The 14,562-nt window shown below is 45.9% G+C and overlaps 2 protein-coding genes across 13 annotated transcripts in view; both read right to left on the bottom strand.

The window, feature by feature from the left end:
- LOC310756634 (uncharacterized protein) overlaps nucleotides 1-14,562 on the bottom strand; it is an 820,367-nt gene that overhangs the window by 648,624 nt on the left and 157,181 nt on the right. The window lies entirely within an intron of this gene.
- The window catches only part of LOC310756520 (uncharacterized protein), a 34,272-nt gene that overhangs the window by 11,147 nt on the left and 8,563 nt on the right, over nucleotides 1-14,562 (bottom strand). For 2 of the 10 annotated variants that reach the window (XM_083600728.1, XM_083600730.1), the window contains exons 2-3: nucleotides 10,792-11,530; nucleotides 79-171 (exon numbers count right to left, since the gene is read on the bottom strand). In XM_083600728.1, coding sequence (XP_083456854.1) covers nucleotides 79-171; nucleotides 10,792-10,912 — 214 coding nt within the window. In that variant the 5' untranslated portion in view covers nucleotides 10,913-11,530. Of the gene's footprint in view, nucleotides 1-78; nucleotides 241-1,206; nucleotides 1,325-4,088; nucleotides 4,630-10,791; nucleotides 11,531-12,025; nucleotides 12,082-12,706; nucleotides 14,133-14,562 lie in introns of those variants that run through there. The other 8 variants (XM_083600729.1, XM_083600731.1, XM_083600732.1 and 5 more) reach the window with 8 other exon arrangements.

Raw genomic sequence — 14,562 nt, 5'->3', positions numbered from 1 at the left:
TTCCTCGTTTTCTTGCCAGGGGGGCTTCCTCACGCCCAACATCTCCCCAGGTCCCCATCTCCATTCCCTGCAACTCACCAGATCTCTCTGAGGGTCCTGGGAGGGAACATTCAAAGGTGGTGGGAGACAGCCTGACCAGGTCAACCGTCCATCTTCCTCCTTCCATCCTCGCTATGTTTGCAGGATCAGACACTTTCATCCTTTCTGAGGAGCTCTGAAGGCAAAACAAGCTGCAGGTTCCTTGGGAGGGAGGGAGAGAGAAGCAAAGGGAGCCTCAGAGAAGCTGCAGGGATTCCTCTGCCCTAGATATTCTCCTGCCCCTGGAGCTCAAATAGGGCATCCCCTCTGCAACGGTCCCCAACAGTTTTAAAATATATTTTTCTGTTTCCAAATTAATCTGTCTGCTTCCTCTATCCTTTCTTAAAGCTGGCATGGTTCACACAGTAGTGACCTAAAAATAGATCCCATTGAACTCAGTGGAGCTTACTTAGGAGTAAATCTGCAAAGGACTGCTGTGCATATTCTTCCTCTTCTGACACCCAGAAACACATCGGTCCTCTTCCCCTCCCTTCCTCCAGTCAAGACCTTCTTGCCTTTTCTCCCCGCTCTGTCTTTTCTGCTCACTTGGGGGGGTCCATCCATTTCTCCTCATTCCCTCCCCTCCCAAACCCCCAGGAACTCAGCTGACCTATCCCAGCCTTAATGGGTGCTGGAGGTGGGGAGCCCCAGGCTCAGGTCATTTCTAGGATCACAGATCTTTGAAATTATTTTGCAGAACTCAGAAGTTTAAACAAGCTGCAGGTTCCTGGAAGGGAGGCAGAAGTAAATGGAGCCTGAAGGGATTTTTCTTGCCAGAGTTTCCTTGTTTCCACTCTCCATCCCTCTGCTTCTGATTTAAAAGAGAGGTAGAGCTCAACCGTATACTGATGAACACCCAGCCAAACCCCCCTGATGATCTCTCCCAGCGGCTTCATATAGATGTTAAAATGGGGGAGAGGATGGAACCCTAAGGCACCCCACAAATGAGAGCCCAGGGGTCTGAATACTCATCCCCCACCACCACTTTCTAGACACAGCCCAGGAGGAAGGAGCAGAACCACTGTATAACAGTGCTCCCAAATCCTTTAAGACAGTCCAGAAGGATGTCATGGTTGATGGTATCAAAGGCCACTGAGAAATCCAGCAGAACTAGGAAACAATTTTCACCTTTGTCCCTAGCCCGCTGGAGATCATCGACCAGAGCAACCATGGCAGTTTCAGTCCCATGATGAGGCCTGAATCCTGATTGGAAGGGATCCAAATGGTCCGCATCCTCCAGGCATGCCTGGAGTTGTCCAGCCAGATGGACGGGGTATAAATAAATTATTATGATTATGATTATTATGAACTACCTGCTCAATCACCTTGCCCAAGAATGGAAGATTTGAGACTGGGCAATAGTTGGCCTTATTGGCCGGGTCCAAAAATATTTTTTTAAGAAGCAGTTTAATAACCATCTCTTTCAGTGGGTCTGGGAAGGCTCCCTCACAGAAGAAACCATTCACTACACCGCAGAGCCCATCACCCAGCCCTTCCCAGGTCGCTTTTATGAGCCAGGGTGGGCAAGGATCAAGGAAACAGGTGGTTGGTTGACTTGTCCAAGCAGCTTGTCCACATCCTCAGAGGTAACATTGGAATTGATCACATGCAACTTGACTAGACAGGACTCTAGCACTTTCCCACCCCAGCCCTGTTCCCATGGTGGAGTCTACGTCTTTCCGAATCTGAGCCACTTTATTTGTAAAATACTTTGCAGGAGATCTTGGGGGCCTTACCAGGCACCAATGGCAAAGGTTGTTCTGTTAGATTGTGAATCACCTGAAAGGGTCTCCTGCTACTGTTTACTGCAGATGCAACAGAGGCGGTGAAGAAAGTCCTCTTCGCCATCGCTATCACCACTTGGTAGGCTCAACGTTGAGCTCTAACCTGTGTCTGGTCCAATTCAGACTGCGTTTTCCACCACTGGTGCTCTAGCCATCTCAGAGAATGTTTCATGACCCGCAGCTCTGGGGAAAACCATGGGGCTGTCCGGGCTCCATGCAATTGGAGAGGGCCCTTTGGAGCCAGACAGTCGATAGTCCTAGTTAACTCTGCATTCCAGCAGGCCACAGGGAATCAACAGAAAGGCCATCAACACAGGATAAAGCATCCCCTACCACTCTCTCTGGAAACCATTTGGATCCATTAAGTGGCGGGGGAGGACCATCAGAATCAGTCCCACCTCCCTACAGTGGGGAAGGGTTGCAGAGAAGTCCAGTTGCAGAGAAGTGATCCAATCATGGCACTTCTTTTGTTTTGCTTTTACTTAGTGTCAGATCACCCACATCCATAGAGGTGAACACCAAGTCTAATCATGTCCACGACTATGAGTTGGACCAAACTTATTCAGGGGCAGCCCCATGGAGGCCATGCTTTCCACGAAGTCCAGAGCGGCCTCTTGTAAGGTTTGTTGGCATGGATGTTAAAATCCCCTAGGACAACCAAACTAGGTGTCTCCTGGAGAACAATCGCCATGACCTGAAGCAGCTCAGGCAGGGAATCCTTGGTGCAGCAGGGAAGTTGGTGCACCAAAAGGAATCCTGTACTGTCCCTATTGCCCAGCTTCCAGAACATGTACTCATAAAACTGGGTCTTCCCAGTACGACACCTGGTGTAAGCTAATGACGTCCTAAAAATCACTGCAACCCCCCCCTCCCCGCCCACATGACCTGGGTTGCTGTGCGTAAGAGAAACCTGGTGGACAAGCAGCAGGTAGGACAGGACCATCTGCTTCATCCAACCAAGTTTCTGTTACACATGCCAGGTCAAGTCCTCCATCCATGATCAAGTCATGGATGACAGCGGTGTTGTGAATCATTGACCAGGCATTGCACAGCAGCACCTTTAGGTCATGTTGGTCTCCCTTGCCGATTCCAGTATCCTCCCAGTCAAGACCAGACCCGGAGGCAGGGATAGTCTTCAAACAACGACTAAACCTGCCTCCTCGGTAATGAGATGGTCTAGTCTTAGTGTATCTCCTCCTCACTGATATCAGGTGTGCCAGTGCATTCCCCCCCCCCAACGTGCCCTAGCCATTCTGTTGGCTGGGGTCCAGTGCCAGGAAGCCCTGACTCTCTCCACTTCAAAACAGAACACAAACTATACAATAAATCAATAAAACAGGAGAAACCAACTAAAAACAACTATTTACAATTATTCCGAAATTAAACTAGTCCCCAGTGCTAACTAAATGTTTATCCCATACCCAAGAGAGCAAAAACAAAATAAAAGAACAAAAAACGTAAAACGTAAAACGCCACAGATTAAAAACTATTAAAAAACCCCAGAGTTTGTTCCAATGAGGGCTCCCTTGGACAAAAAACAAAGACACCAACCAGGATTACTTGGAGCAAAACAGCAGCCTGTAGGCTTGGCCTTTATTGATCTGTTGCAACAGGGTGTTCCCCTCACTTGCAGGAGAGAGGAGGGACCCAGAAAAATGGTGTGCAAGGCCTTATAAAGACTTTTGAAATTGCCACCCTGTAGATCAAGACCACCCCCAGAAACATCATACATACATCACAGAAGGGGTGTAACTTAAGACCACCCCTCAGATACAGCACACCTACATCACAGAAAAGGCAGTCTAAAACAGAAATTTTAATATTGTTTTTTCTCCTGTTTTCGTTTTCTCCTGTCTGGCAGGTTACTTGATTGGATTTCCTGGGTATCCTGGCCAGTCTTTTGTAATGATAAATACTTAGTTTCTGGGCCAGGTCACAGGCTCACACCCTATTCAAACACAGGCATACCCTTAAGACAGGATTTGTGAAGGAAAAGACAATGGGGAGGCTTTTCCATTTTGACCTTGCAGAGAAAAGATTTGGTCAGTTTAGGAATCAAAATGGTTCCAGGTTGGCCTTCCTGTGCTGATCTATGTATGTGCTTGGTTGGTACACTTATGAACATTACCATATATCTAAGACCATAAAATTCCTATCACACAGGGAATGGCCTTCAGGACTCACAGCAGGACAATAGATAAAACACTATAGCCCCCCCACCCTTACCTGGGAGTAAGGCCCACTGAACTCAGTGGTGCTTTCTTCTGAGTAGACACTTAGCTACTTACTAGATGCAAGGCAGCAGCACCAGACGGATCCCCTGGGCTAGGCGCTGGGGTGGATCCCCCCACTCCGTGCCTTGCAGAGCCAGACTGATGCACTGGGGCAGTTACAAGCAGTAATCAAAACCGGAGCCTCAGGGATCGCCCTCCCCAAGTAGAAACAAACCGGGGCTGCTTCGAGAAAATACACGGGGGGGGGGGGAACGATAGGCCACCCCCTGCCCTGCTTGTGATTGGCCCAGGACAGGAAGCGGAAGCTCTTCCTCCTCTGGCTACGGACTCCCCTTCCCCTCTAGGAATCTCGGCCCTGTGGCTCCTGTTAACCCTTGAAGGAGCCGAGTGGCAGGAACCTTTTGGCTGCTGGGGCGGAGAGCGAGGAGAGGCGCCCGGATTCTGTCTGGAAAGCCCTGCAGGATTAGGCCCCGAGGCAACAGGATCCTCTCCCCCAGCTGGTTCCCCATGCAGGATCCAGTGACCCCTGAGAGCCATAGTATCATCATTATTTTTTATTATATGTACAGTATATGCCTCCTTTTCCCCAAGTCTGGGAGTCAAGGTGGCTTTCAGATAAAGCAGGAAGACATATATAATCCTTAAAAAGGAATTCTACTCTAACAAAGGGGTCATCGCTCTTGGACCTGGTCCTCACCTATAGGGAGGAACTGACCCACGAAGTATTTATTTATTTTTTATTATTATTATTATTGTTGTTGTTGTTGTTGTTGTTGTTGTTGTTGTTGTTGTTGTTGTTACATTTTCATACCACCCTATATGTGCAGATCTCAAGGGAGCTCACAATATAAAATCAGAATATGAAAACAAAATACATAAACAAAAACATCCCAATAACACCCCCCCCCAAAAAAAAAAAACAAGTACTGGGATCTTTGTGAGGAAGTGACCATTTCCTAGTAGAATGGGATCCTGTCTTCCTGGGTTTCATGAGGCAAAGGCAAGGGAAAGCTGAGTGGAGTCAGTGACGCACTCTGGACTTTGTTGTTGTTGTTTAGTCGTTTAGTCGTGTCCGACTCTTCATGACCCCATGGACCAGAGCACGCCAGGCACCTCTGTCCTCCACTACCTCCCGCAGTTTGGTCAAACTCATGCTGGTAACCTCAAAAACACTATCCAACCATCTCGTCCTCTGTCGCCCTCCATCTTTCCCAGCATCAGTGTCTTCTCCAGGGAGTCTTCTCTTCTCATGAGGTGGCCAAAGTACTGGAGCCTCAGCTTCACAATCTGTCCTTCCAGTGAGCACTCAGGGCTGATTTCCTTAAGAATGGATGCGTTTGATCTTCTTGCAGTCCATGGGACTCTCAAGAGTCTTCTCCAGCACCATAATTCAAAAGCATCAATTCTTCGGCGATCAGCCTTCTTTATGGTCCAACTCTGGCTGATATCCAGAAAACGACATCTAGAAACACGCCCCCCCCCCGAAGGACACATGTTTAAAGCAGAGCCAGCTTGGCCAGAACCTACGGACATCATCATTACCATTTGTATTAATGTTATGTTTTTGGCCTGTCTTTTTCCAGGACGGGAAGTCAAGGCAGGTTACCGTTAAATTGGAAAAGAAGTGATTAAACTTCAAGAGAGTTAAAATACATATGGATATAAAGGACTATTAAAAGTATTGGTATTAAAAATAATAAAAGGACAGCAACACCAGCCTTTTCCTCAAAAACAGCCAGTTTCCAGAAGCTTATTTGGCATAAGGTCTTCACCTGCCGGCAGCCCATCTGACTTCTCTAGGGCAGGAGTTGCAAAGTCTGGGACTAGCCTAATCCTCCATGAATGGGCCTCATTCTTGTTCCAAGCCACTATGCTTCATCGGGGAAGAGATTCTGTAGTTCATGTGCTGTAGGAAGTACCTTATCTCCTCAGGTCCTGGAGTTAACAACTGGTGGACAGAAATGTTTTCTAAGCACTTTTTCTAACCCATGCATTATTTAAAATTGTAACACATATAAAAGCATCATGAAACATCAAACATTAAAAACTTCCCGACCCAGGGCTGCCTTAAGATGTCTTCTAAGAGTTGTGTAGCTCTTTATCTCCATGATAACTGATGGGAGGGAGTTCCACAGGGTTTGGTTTGACCAACACCTACACGACCAGTGTAGGAACGATAAAATACAACTAAAATCAGCGTAGGCCCTTAAAATCTCCAGTTTCCTTAGGATAAATTCCTTAAAATTATTACAAAGATGCGTAAGTGCAAAATACGGAACGTTAAATGCAAGGAATGTTTTATGTGCCAAAGGAAATAAACTATGTATTTGTAAATTTACGTAACTCTCCTCTGGAAATCAATCTGCAGCATAGCAACCATAAGGAAGATTTCTGTGTTTTGCAGCTTCTGGAAACACCTGAGAGATGAATGTCATATCCTATGGGACGGATGCAGAAGAACAAAGATGTGTAGGAAAAACTGGAAAACGAAAATGGGGAAGTAGGCACCCCACCTGGGAATAAGCAAGAATATTAAACAATAAAATTATATATATATAGATATAATTATATATGTTTGTGCATGCATGCTACAAAAACAGGATCTGATTCAAGTTGTTTATTATTATTATTTATTAACGCCCCCCCCCAAAGCTTCAAGCCCAAGGGGCGACTGTCTTGGACACACAGCCCAAACAAGACAAGCAATGTGTAGTTACAGGTAGGTAGCTGTGTTTGGTCTGCCATAGTCGAAACAAAATAAAAAAATTCCTTCCAGTAGCACCTTAGAGACTAACTAAGTTTGTTATTGGTATGAGCTTTCGTGTACATGCACACTTTGTATCCGAAGAAGTGTGCATGCGCATGAAAGCTCATACCAATAACAAACTTAGTTGTTCTCTAAGGTGCTACTGGAAGCAATTTGTAGTTTTGTTCTTTATTAGGAAAGCACTCTGTTACATCAACAAGGTTTGGAGCCACAGCAGGACCACAGGTCCAGCACCAAGGGCCTTCTGATAGTTCCCTCAATGTGAGAAGCTACAGGGAACCAGGCAGAGGGCCTCCCATCAGATGTCAAAGATATGAGTAACCTTGAAGACATCTGAAGGCAGCCCTATAGAAGGAAACCTTTTAATGGGAGATGTTTTTATATATGTTGGGAGCTGCCCAGAGTGGCTGGGGCAACCCTGTTAGATGGGCAGGGTACAAATCATTGCTGTGGTGGTGAATAAAAAAAGAAAGCTGGTAAAAGACTGTGTAAAGACCTCATCCACACTGGACTTTAAGGTGGACTTGAAACTGCTTGTGTCTCTATATTTTATTTTGCCTCATCTACACAGTATCTTTTTCCTTGTCTAATGCAAGCCCACTCTTCGCCTTGCCAAGTTCAAACTGCCATGATGCAAGGAGAAGCCAATAAACCAAGAAAATCTAATACAAAACCCTGCTACTCAACTGTGGACATTAGGAGGCAGACTAGACTCAAAAGGCCTCAGAACAAGCAAAAGCCTATGATTAAACAGAGGGAGGTAAGCAAGATTAAAACCAAACAAAGATAAAGAAGCAATTTCTAACACTGAGTACAATCTTTGGTTTGCTTCCTGTAGGAGATCTTGATGTGACTGAAGATCTTTCCCCACTCCAAGTCCTTCTAAGATGTTTTCCTATGAGTTCTTTGATGCCGAGTAAGGGAGCTACTGTGACAAAAGCTCTTCCCACACTGCAAACATTCGTAAGATTCGACCCCTGTATGAATTCTTTGATGTTTAGTAAGGTGGCTGCTGCAATAGAAGCTCTTTCCACATTCTAAACACTTGGAAGGTTTTTTATGTCTTGTGAGGCGGATACTGTCACTAAAGCTCTTTCCACACTCGCAGCATCTATAAGGTTTATCTGTATGAGTTCTTTTATGTCTTGTGAGGTGGGAACTACTAACGAAGCTCTTGTCACATTCCAAACATTTATAAGGTTTTTCTCCTGTGTGAGTTCTGTGATGCTTCGTGAGGGAGCCTTTGCGACTGAAGCTCTTTCCACATTCCAAACACTCATAAGGTTTGTCCCCTGTATGAATTCTGTGATGCTTCGTGAGGGAGTCACTGTGCCTGAAGCTCTTCCCACAGTACAAACATTTGTAATATGCTTTGTGCCCTGTGTGGGTTGTATGATGCATATTAAGGGAGCTACTGTTACTGAAGCTCTTTCCGCACTGAAAGCATTGATGAGGTTTCTCACCTGTATGAGTTCTTTGATGCAAAGTAAAGTGACCACTCTGACTAAAACTCTTTCCGCACTCCCAGCATCTATAAGGTTTATCCCCTGTGTGAGTTCTTTTATGTCTTGAGAGGTGGCTACTACGAATGAAGCTCTTGTCACATTCCAAACATTTATAAGGTTTTTCTCCTGTGTGACTTCTTTCATGCAAAGTAAGGGAGTCTTTGCGACTGAAGCTCTTTCCACACTCCAAACACTCATAAGGTTTCTCCCCGGTATGAATTCTTTGATGCTTCGTGAGGGAGTCACTGTGCCTGAAGCTCTCCCCACAGTCCAAACATTTGTATGGTTTTTCACCTGCATGAATTCTTTGATGCTTCATGATGGAGTCACGGGACCTGAAGCTCTTCCCACAGTCCAAACATTTGTAATTTGGTTTGTCCCCTGTGTGGGTTGTATAATGCATATTAAGGGAGCTACTTTTTCTGAAGCTCTTTCCGCACTCAAAGCACTGATGAGGTTTCTGCCCTGTATGGGTTCTTTGATGCAAATTACGAGAGCCACTCTGACTAAAACTTTTTCCACACTCCCAGCATTTATATGGTTTTTCACCCGAGTGCACTATTTGATGTGAAGTAAGCGTTGAGTGATAAGGAAAGCTCTTTCCACACACAGTACATTCATGCTTCTCTCTGCAAATCTGATTTTCATTAACCTGAGAAGCGGTGGATTCCCTCCCCACCTTCTGCATTTGGGTCCCCTCCTTTCTGTAGGTTCCAACTTGAACCCGCTGTTTCCGTTGCGCATTATGCTCCTCCTCTCTTTCATGAGGCACATCTCCTAATGGATTAAAAATGAAAACTGGTAAATGCTGGGTCTCTATCAGGCCTCATCCACAGAGCGACTTTTAATGCGGACTTTAAGCTGCTTGCATCTCTATTTTACATTTTACATCATCCCCAGAAAATCCTCCTGATCTGACTGGCAGCTTGCCCTAACTTCTCTTAAATTCAGAAACATGATGCAGAACAGAGTTTCAACCTTTTCCCGGCCTTGGCCCCTTTCTGACCTTTTTTCGTTCCTGTGGCCCCCCCATCCCAACCTACCGGTAGAAAGGTAGCTATTTAAATGTTTTGTTTGTAAATAGAATGGTGTTTCTGTGCGCTGCTCTGGTTTCACCAGAAGCAGCTTAGTCATGCTGGCCACATGGCCCAGAAGCTGTCTGTGGACAAATGCCGTCTCCCTTGGCCTATAGAGCGAGATGAGCGCGCAACCCCAGAGTTGTTTGTGACTGGACCTAGCGGTCAGGGGTACCTTTACCTTTTAAGAAAAAGTGGGACATTCCAGGATCAAATCTGAAAACTGGGATGACTTTTGTAAATCTGGGACTGTCCCTGGAAAATAAGGACACTTGGGAGAGTCTGCAAAAGGCACACCAGGAGTTCTGTATACAGTGGTGCCCCGCAAGATGAAATAAATCCGTTCTGCGAGTGTCTTCGTCTTGCAGGGTTTTGCGTCTTGCGGAGCACCGCTATTAAAGGCTTAGCGGATAAGCGGTAATTGACAGATAAGCAGCTTAGCGGCTATTAGCGGCTTAGCGGATAAGCGGCAATTTGCAGATAAGCGGCTTAGCGGCTTTCAGAAAAGGCAAAAAAATCGCAAGAACCCGAAAAAAATTTCGTCTTGCAAGACAACCCCATAGAAAAATTCGTCTTGCGAAGCGGCAAAAAAATCGGAAAGCCCTTTCGTCTTGCGCGTTTTTCGTTTAGCAAGGCATTCGTCTAGCGGGGTACCACTGTATATGGGAGTATTAAAAAAAGCAAGTGGTCCTCACCTTGTCTCAGGTGCCAAGGAACACTCAGCGGTGCATTTTCAGGCTCCTGATACATATCCTTTGCAGTCACATCCTGGCCCCTGCACGTCCCACCTGAGGCCACATATGTAGGGCAGCAGGGCACGGTTTGAGTAAAATGGCTTTGTGGGCTAGAGAGGGACTGCCGCCATGACCCACAAGTCTCTCACTGCTGACCTGGCAGCTTGGCTGCTGCAAACCAAAAAAATCTGTCTGAATACTGAGATGAAGCCCATTCAGTCCCTCATCTGCCAATTGCTGCAGCTACCACCGAGTGTGGGAAGGTTCAGGACCTAACACAATATTATACTCTGAAAAAGAATTTTTTTTTCACACCACCATTCATGGGCATAGCCAAGGAGGGGTGGGGGGCAGCCCCCCAGATCAAGTAAAACATTAGAAACACATAACTAACTGACCAATCATACCAGTTCTGCCCCCCTAACAAAAGTCCTGCCCACCCACCAAAAATCCCGTGCCCATGCCACCACTGAAAAACATTCCTTTCCTTTTCTATCTTTTATCTTTCACAGCCCAGTAGTTGTGCCCTGCAGCCTTCCTGGTTTTCTTGCCAGGGGAGTTTCCTCACCCCAAACATCTCTCCAGATCCCCCTCTCCATTCTCTGCAACTCACCAGATCCCTCTGGAGGTCCTGGGAGGGAACATTCAAAGGTGGTGGGAGACAGCCTGACCAGGTCAACCGTCCATCTTCCCCCTTCCATCCTTGCTAAGTTTGCAGGATCAGCCTCCTTCATCCTTCCTGAGGAGCTCTGAAGACAAAACAAGCTGCAGGTTCCTTGGGAGGGAGAGTAAAAGTAAAAGGAGCCTCCAGGGATTCACCTGCCCTAGATAGTTTCCTGCCCCTGGAGAAGCTCAAATGGGGCATCCCCTCTGCAACAGTCCCCAACAGTTTTTAAACATGTTTTTGTGATTCCAAATTAATCTGTCTGCTTCCTCTATCCTTTCTTAAGGCTGGCATGGTTCATACATTAGTGACCAGAAGGTACAACCCATTGAACTCAGTGGAGCTTACTTAGGAGTAAATCTCCAAAGGACTGCTGTGCATATTCTTCCTCTTCTGACGCTCAGAAACACATTAGTCCTCTTTCCCACATTGGCAACCGTGAGAACAGAATCCTGGACTACATGGGCCTTTGATCCAACAAGGTTCTTCAAATGTTCTTTAGTCCAGGAGAAATTAGCAATGCGCCTTCTAGTTATCTCATTGATGGTACACAAACAATAATTCACACCTTCGCTAGCTATGGATTAAGGTGAAAAAGATCCTTGTACGGAGCTCTCTGTCCTGGATCCAGCAAGGCCCATTCCTCGTTGGTGAAATGCACAGACACCTCATCGAAGCTCACTAATCCCTGGAAGAAGAAAACCATTCCCTTCTTTGTAAGCACTCCAAGGCAAGGTGTTGTCATAAGTATAATACTTCTAACACCCTTCCGGGGTATCTAGAGCCCTTTTAAGAGATCTCTCTCAGGCAATCTCTATCGGTCAAAGGAAGCAGAGCCCAAGCAGAGTGCAGTGGTACCTCGGTTTACATACACTTCAGGTTACAGACTCTGCTAACCCAGAAGTAGTACCTCGGGTTAAGAACTTTGCTTCAGGATGAGAACAGAAATCTTGCTCCGGCGGCACAGCAGCAGCAGGAGGCCTCCAGAACGAATTAAGTTCTTAACTCGAGGTACCACTGTATATTGATAGTAAAGAGGCTGGAAAGCCTGATATTTATTAAGGGAAATAAAGTGTTGCAACATGGTCTCCACTCACCACACGCAGGAGGGAGGAGAACCCCGAAGCCCCTGTAAGGACCTTTGAAATTGCCCCCCCTCTTGCCCAGGACCAGGCCCCAAAACATCATACATACTCCTCCTCGCCCTCCTTCCTCCGTCTCTCCTTCCCCGCATCTGATCTGGAGGCGGCAGGAGAGGCAGCCTCCCCGGCGGAGAAAGACGGGAGAAGCTCCTCCGCGAGGAAGAGGAGGCGGAGAGACCCCTGCAAGCAAAGAAGCTGCGTCCCACAGGAAGGAAGGACTGACCCGGAACAGGAAGCGGAAGCTCCTCCTCCTCTCGCGCACTACTCCCCTTCCGCTCTAGGAATCTCGGCTCTGTGGTTTCGTCTTAACCCTTGCAGAGCCGAACGGCAGGAACCTCTTGGGTGCTCTTGGCAGAGAGCGAGCAAAGGAGTCCCGATTTTTTCTAGAAAGTTCTGCAGGATCAGGGCCCGAGGGCAGGATCCTCTCCTCCAGCAGGTGCCCCATGCAGGATCCAGTGACCACTGAGAGCCCGAGTATCATCATCATCATCATTATTATTGTATTAATAATGGGCAGCCTTCATATCATCATCATCATCATCATTATTAATGCCCCACCTTTTCTCCAAATTGAGAGTCGGAGATCGTAGAAAAGATAATCTTTACCACTGAACAGATTAAAGAGGCATTAAACTCTCATATGGTGAGAATATATGTATATGAATAACTATTTTAAAATAAACCAAATACTGTAATCATAAAGGAAGTAACCAGGTCTTCACCTCCCTCCACTGATCTGTGACAGCTTGTCACTGTAAGAAGAACCAGTTTTGAACAGGTAACTTGGCTTTTTCCCTTTCTCCTCATTCTGGGAGCCTATTTTGCTGATGAGCAAGTTACAATGTCTCAAAGTAAATCAATAGTGTCCTGTTTACGAGGCTTGCACCTGTATAAAATGCACACATATATACGTTAACATGCACAATAACAATTTGATCTCAACATCCTTAAAACATCCTTCCTTAACATATATAATAAAACAAGCAAGTTGAAAGGAATGAGCATTAGAATCAGAATTATAGAATTGCAGAGTTGGATTGGACCCAGGGGTCATCTAGTCCAACCCCCTGCAATGCAGGAATCTCCGTTAAAGGAGACCGTTCCAATGTCCAACAGCTCTTACTGCCAGAAAGTTCTTCCTCACATTTAGTCGGTATCCCCTTTCTTGTAACTTGAAGCCATTGGTTCAAGTCCTACCCTTCTGAGCAGGAGAAAACAAGCTTGTATCCTCTTCCATGTGATAGCCTTTTAAAATATTTGAAGATGGCTATCATATCTCCTCTCAGTCTCCTCCTAAGGCTAAACATGCCCAGCTTCTTCAAGTGTTCTTCCTAAGGCTTTCGAGCTTGTCAAAATCCTTAAATTGTGGTGCCCAGAATTGGACACAGTATTTCAGGTGTGGTCTGACCAAGGCAGAATAGAGTGGTACTACTACTTCCCTTGACACCAATCTGGTTGATGCAGCCCAGAATAGAATTTTCTTTTTTGCTCCTGCTGCATCACACGGTTGACTCATGTTAAGCTTGTGGTCATGTTAAGACTCCTGGATCCTTTTCACATGCACTGCTAGAAAGTCAGTTGTCCCTTATCTTATATTTGTGCTGCAGGTTCTTTCATTCTATTCAGTTCATTAAAAAGCACACAATGTCCTCGGCAGCAACTCCCTTCTGAAGATTCCTTGGGCTGGAGGTTAGGGCAAAGGAGGTGGGTGAACCACAGGCAGCACATATATATCCCACCAAGACCCCTCCCCTAGTCTGGGCATTTCAGAAGGATAAAACTTGAAACCTCCATTGATATATACTTTTATGGTATTACTCCTAGAGAAAGTGGTGTTATGAGGCATCGAACCTCAGAAATACACTTTCCCCATTTCTTTTCAGCCAGGCTTTTGGCCTTTAACTTAAATAATTATTGTGGCCTTAATCTTTGCAACCTACATTAACTTGCTTTGAGATGACCTTCCTTGAAAAAGCAACAAAATGCAATGAATAGTAATGCATAATATCTGCGACGCCATCATTCTGTCGTGTATACTGCTAAGCAAACTATGTGATTAAACAGTCTATGACTAACCCAAAAGCAGTAAATTGCAACCAGCACACATGAAACCCCTTCAGCCTTTGTTTCCACGCCTTGCAGTTGTAAGAACAATCCTATCGAAAAAGCAAGTTCACCCCCCCACCCATTCGGAACCAGAGACCTCATTGGCCAGAAAAATGAGAATCAAGGTAAGTCACTCTTAACCAATGTGTCTATTCTTTGATGTCTGTAAAATCACATTTCACAAGTGTGTCTGTGTGCATCTGAATGCTGGACAACATAGGATTTTGCTTTGACCCAACAGGGCTCTTCATACATTCTTTGTCATGGGGAAATTAAGAACACCCTCTCTAATTGATATTACACCAACAGGCGTTCACACCTTCGCTAGCTATTGATCAAGGGGAAAGGACCTTATCTACAGAAGCCACCATCTCATAAATATCCATCATGACTTCCTTGTACAGCACTCTCTGACCTGGATCCAGCAGGGAGCATTCGTCATCGGTGAAATGCAAGGACACCCCCTCAAAGC

The sequence above is a fragment of the Podarcis filfolensis genome (genome assembly GCF_964270895.1).
Source record: "Podarcis filfolensis genome assembly, chromosome: 2".
Classification (NCBI taxonomy): Eukaryota; Metazoa; Chordata; class Lepidosauria; order Squamata; family Lacertidae; genus Podarcis; species Podarcis filfolensis.
The sequence above is the reverse complement of the archived record's forward strand: the minus strand, read 5'-3'. Positions and strand labels throughout refer to the sequence as shown.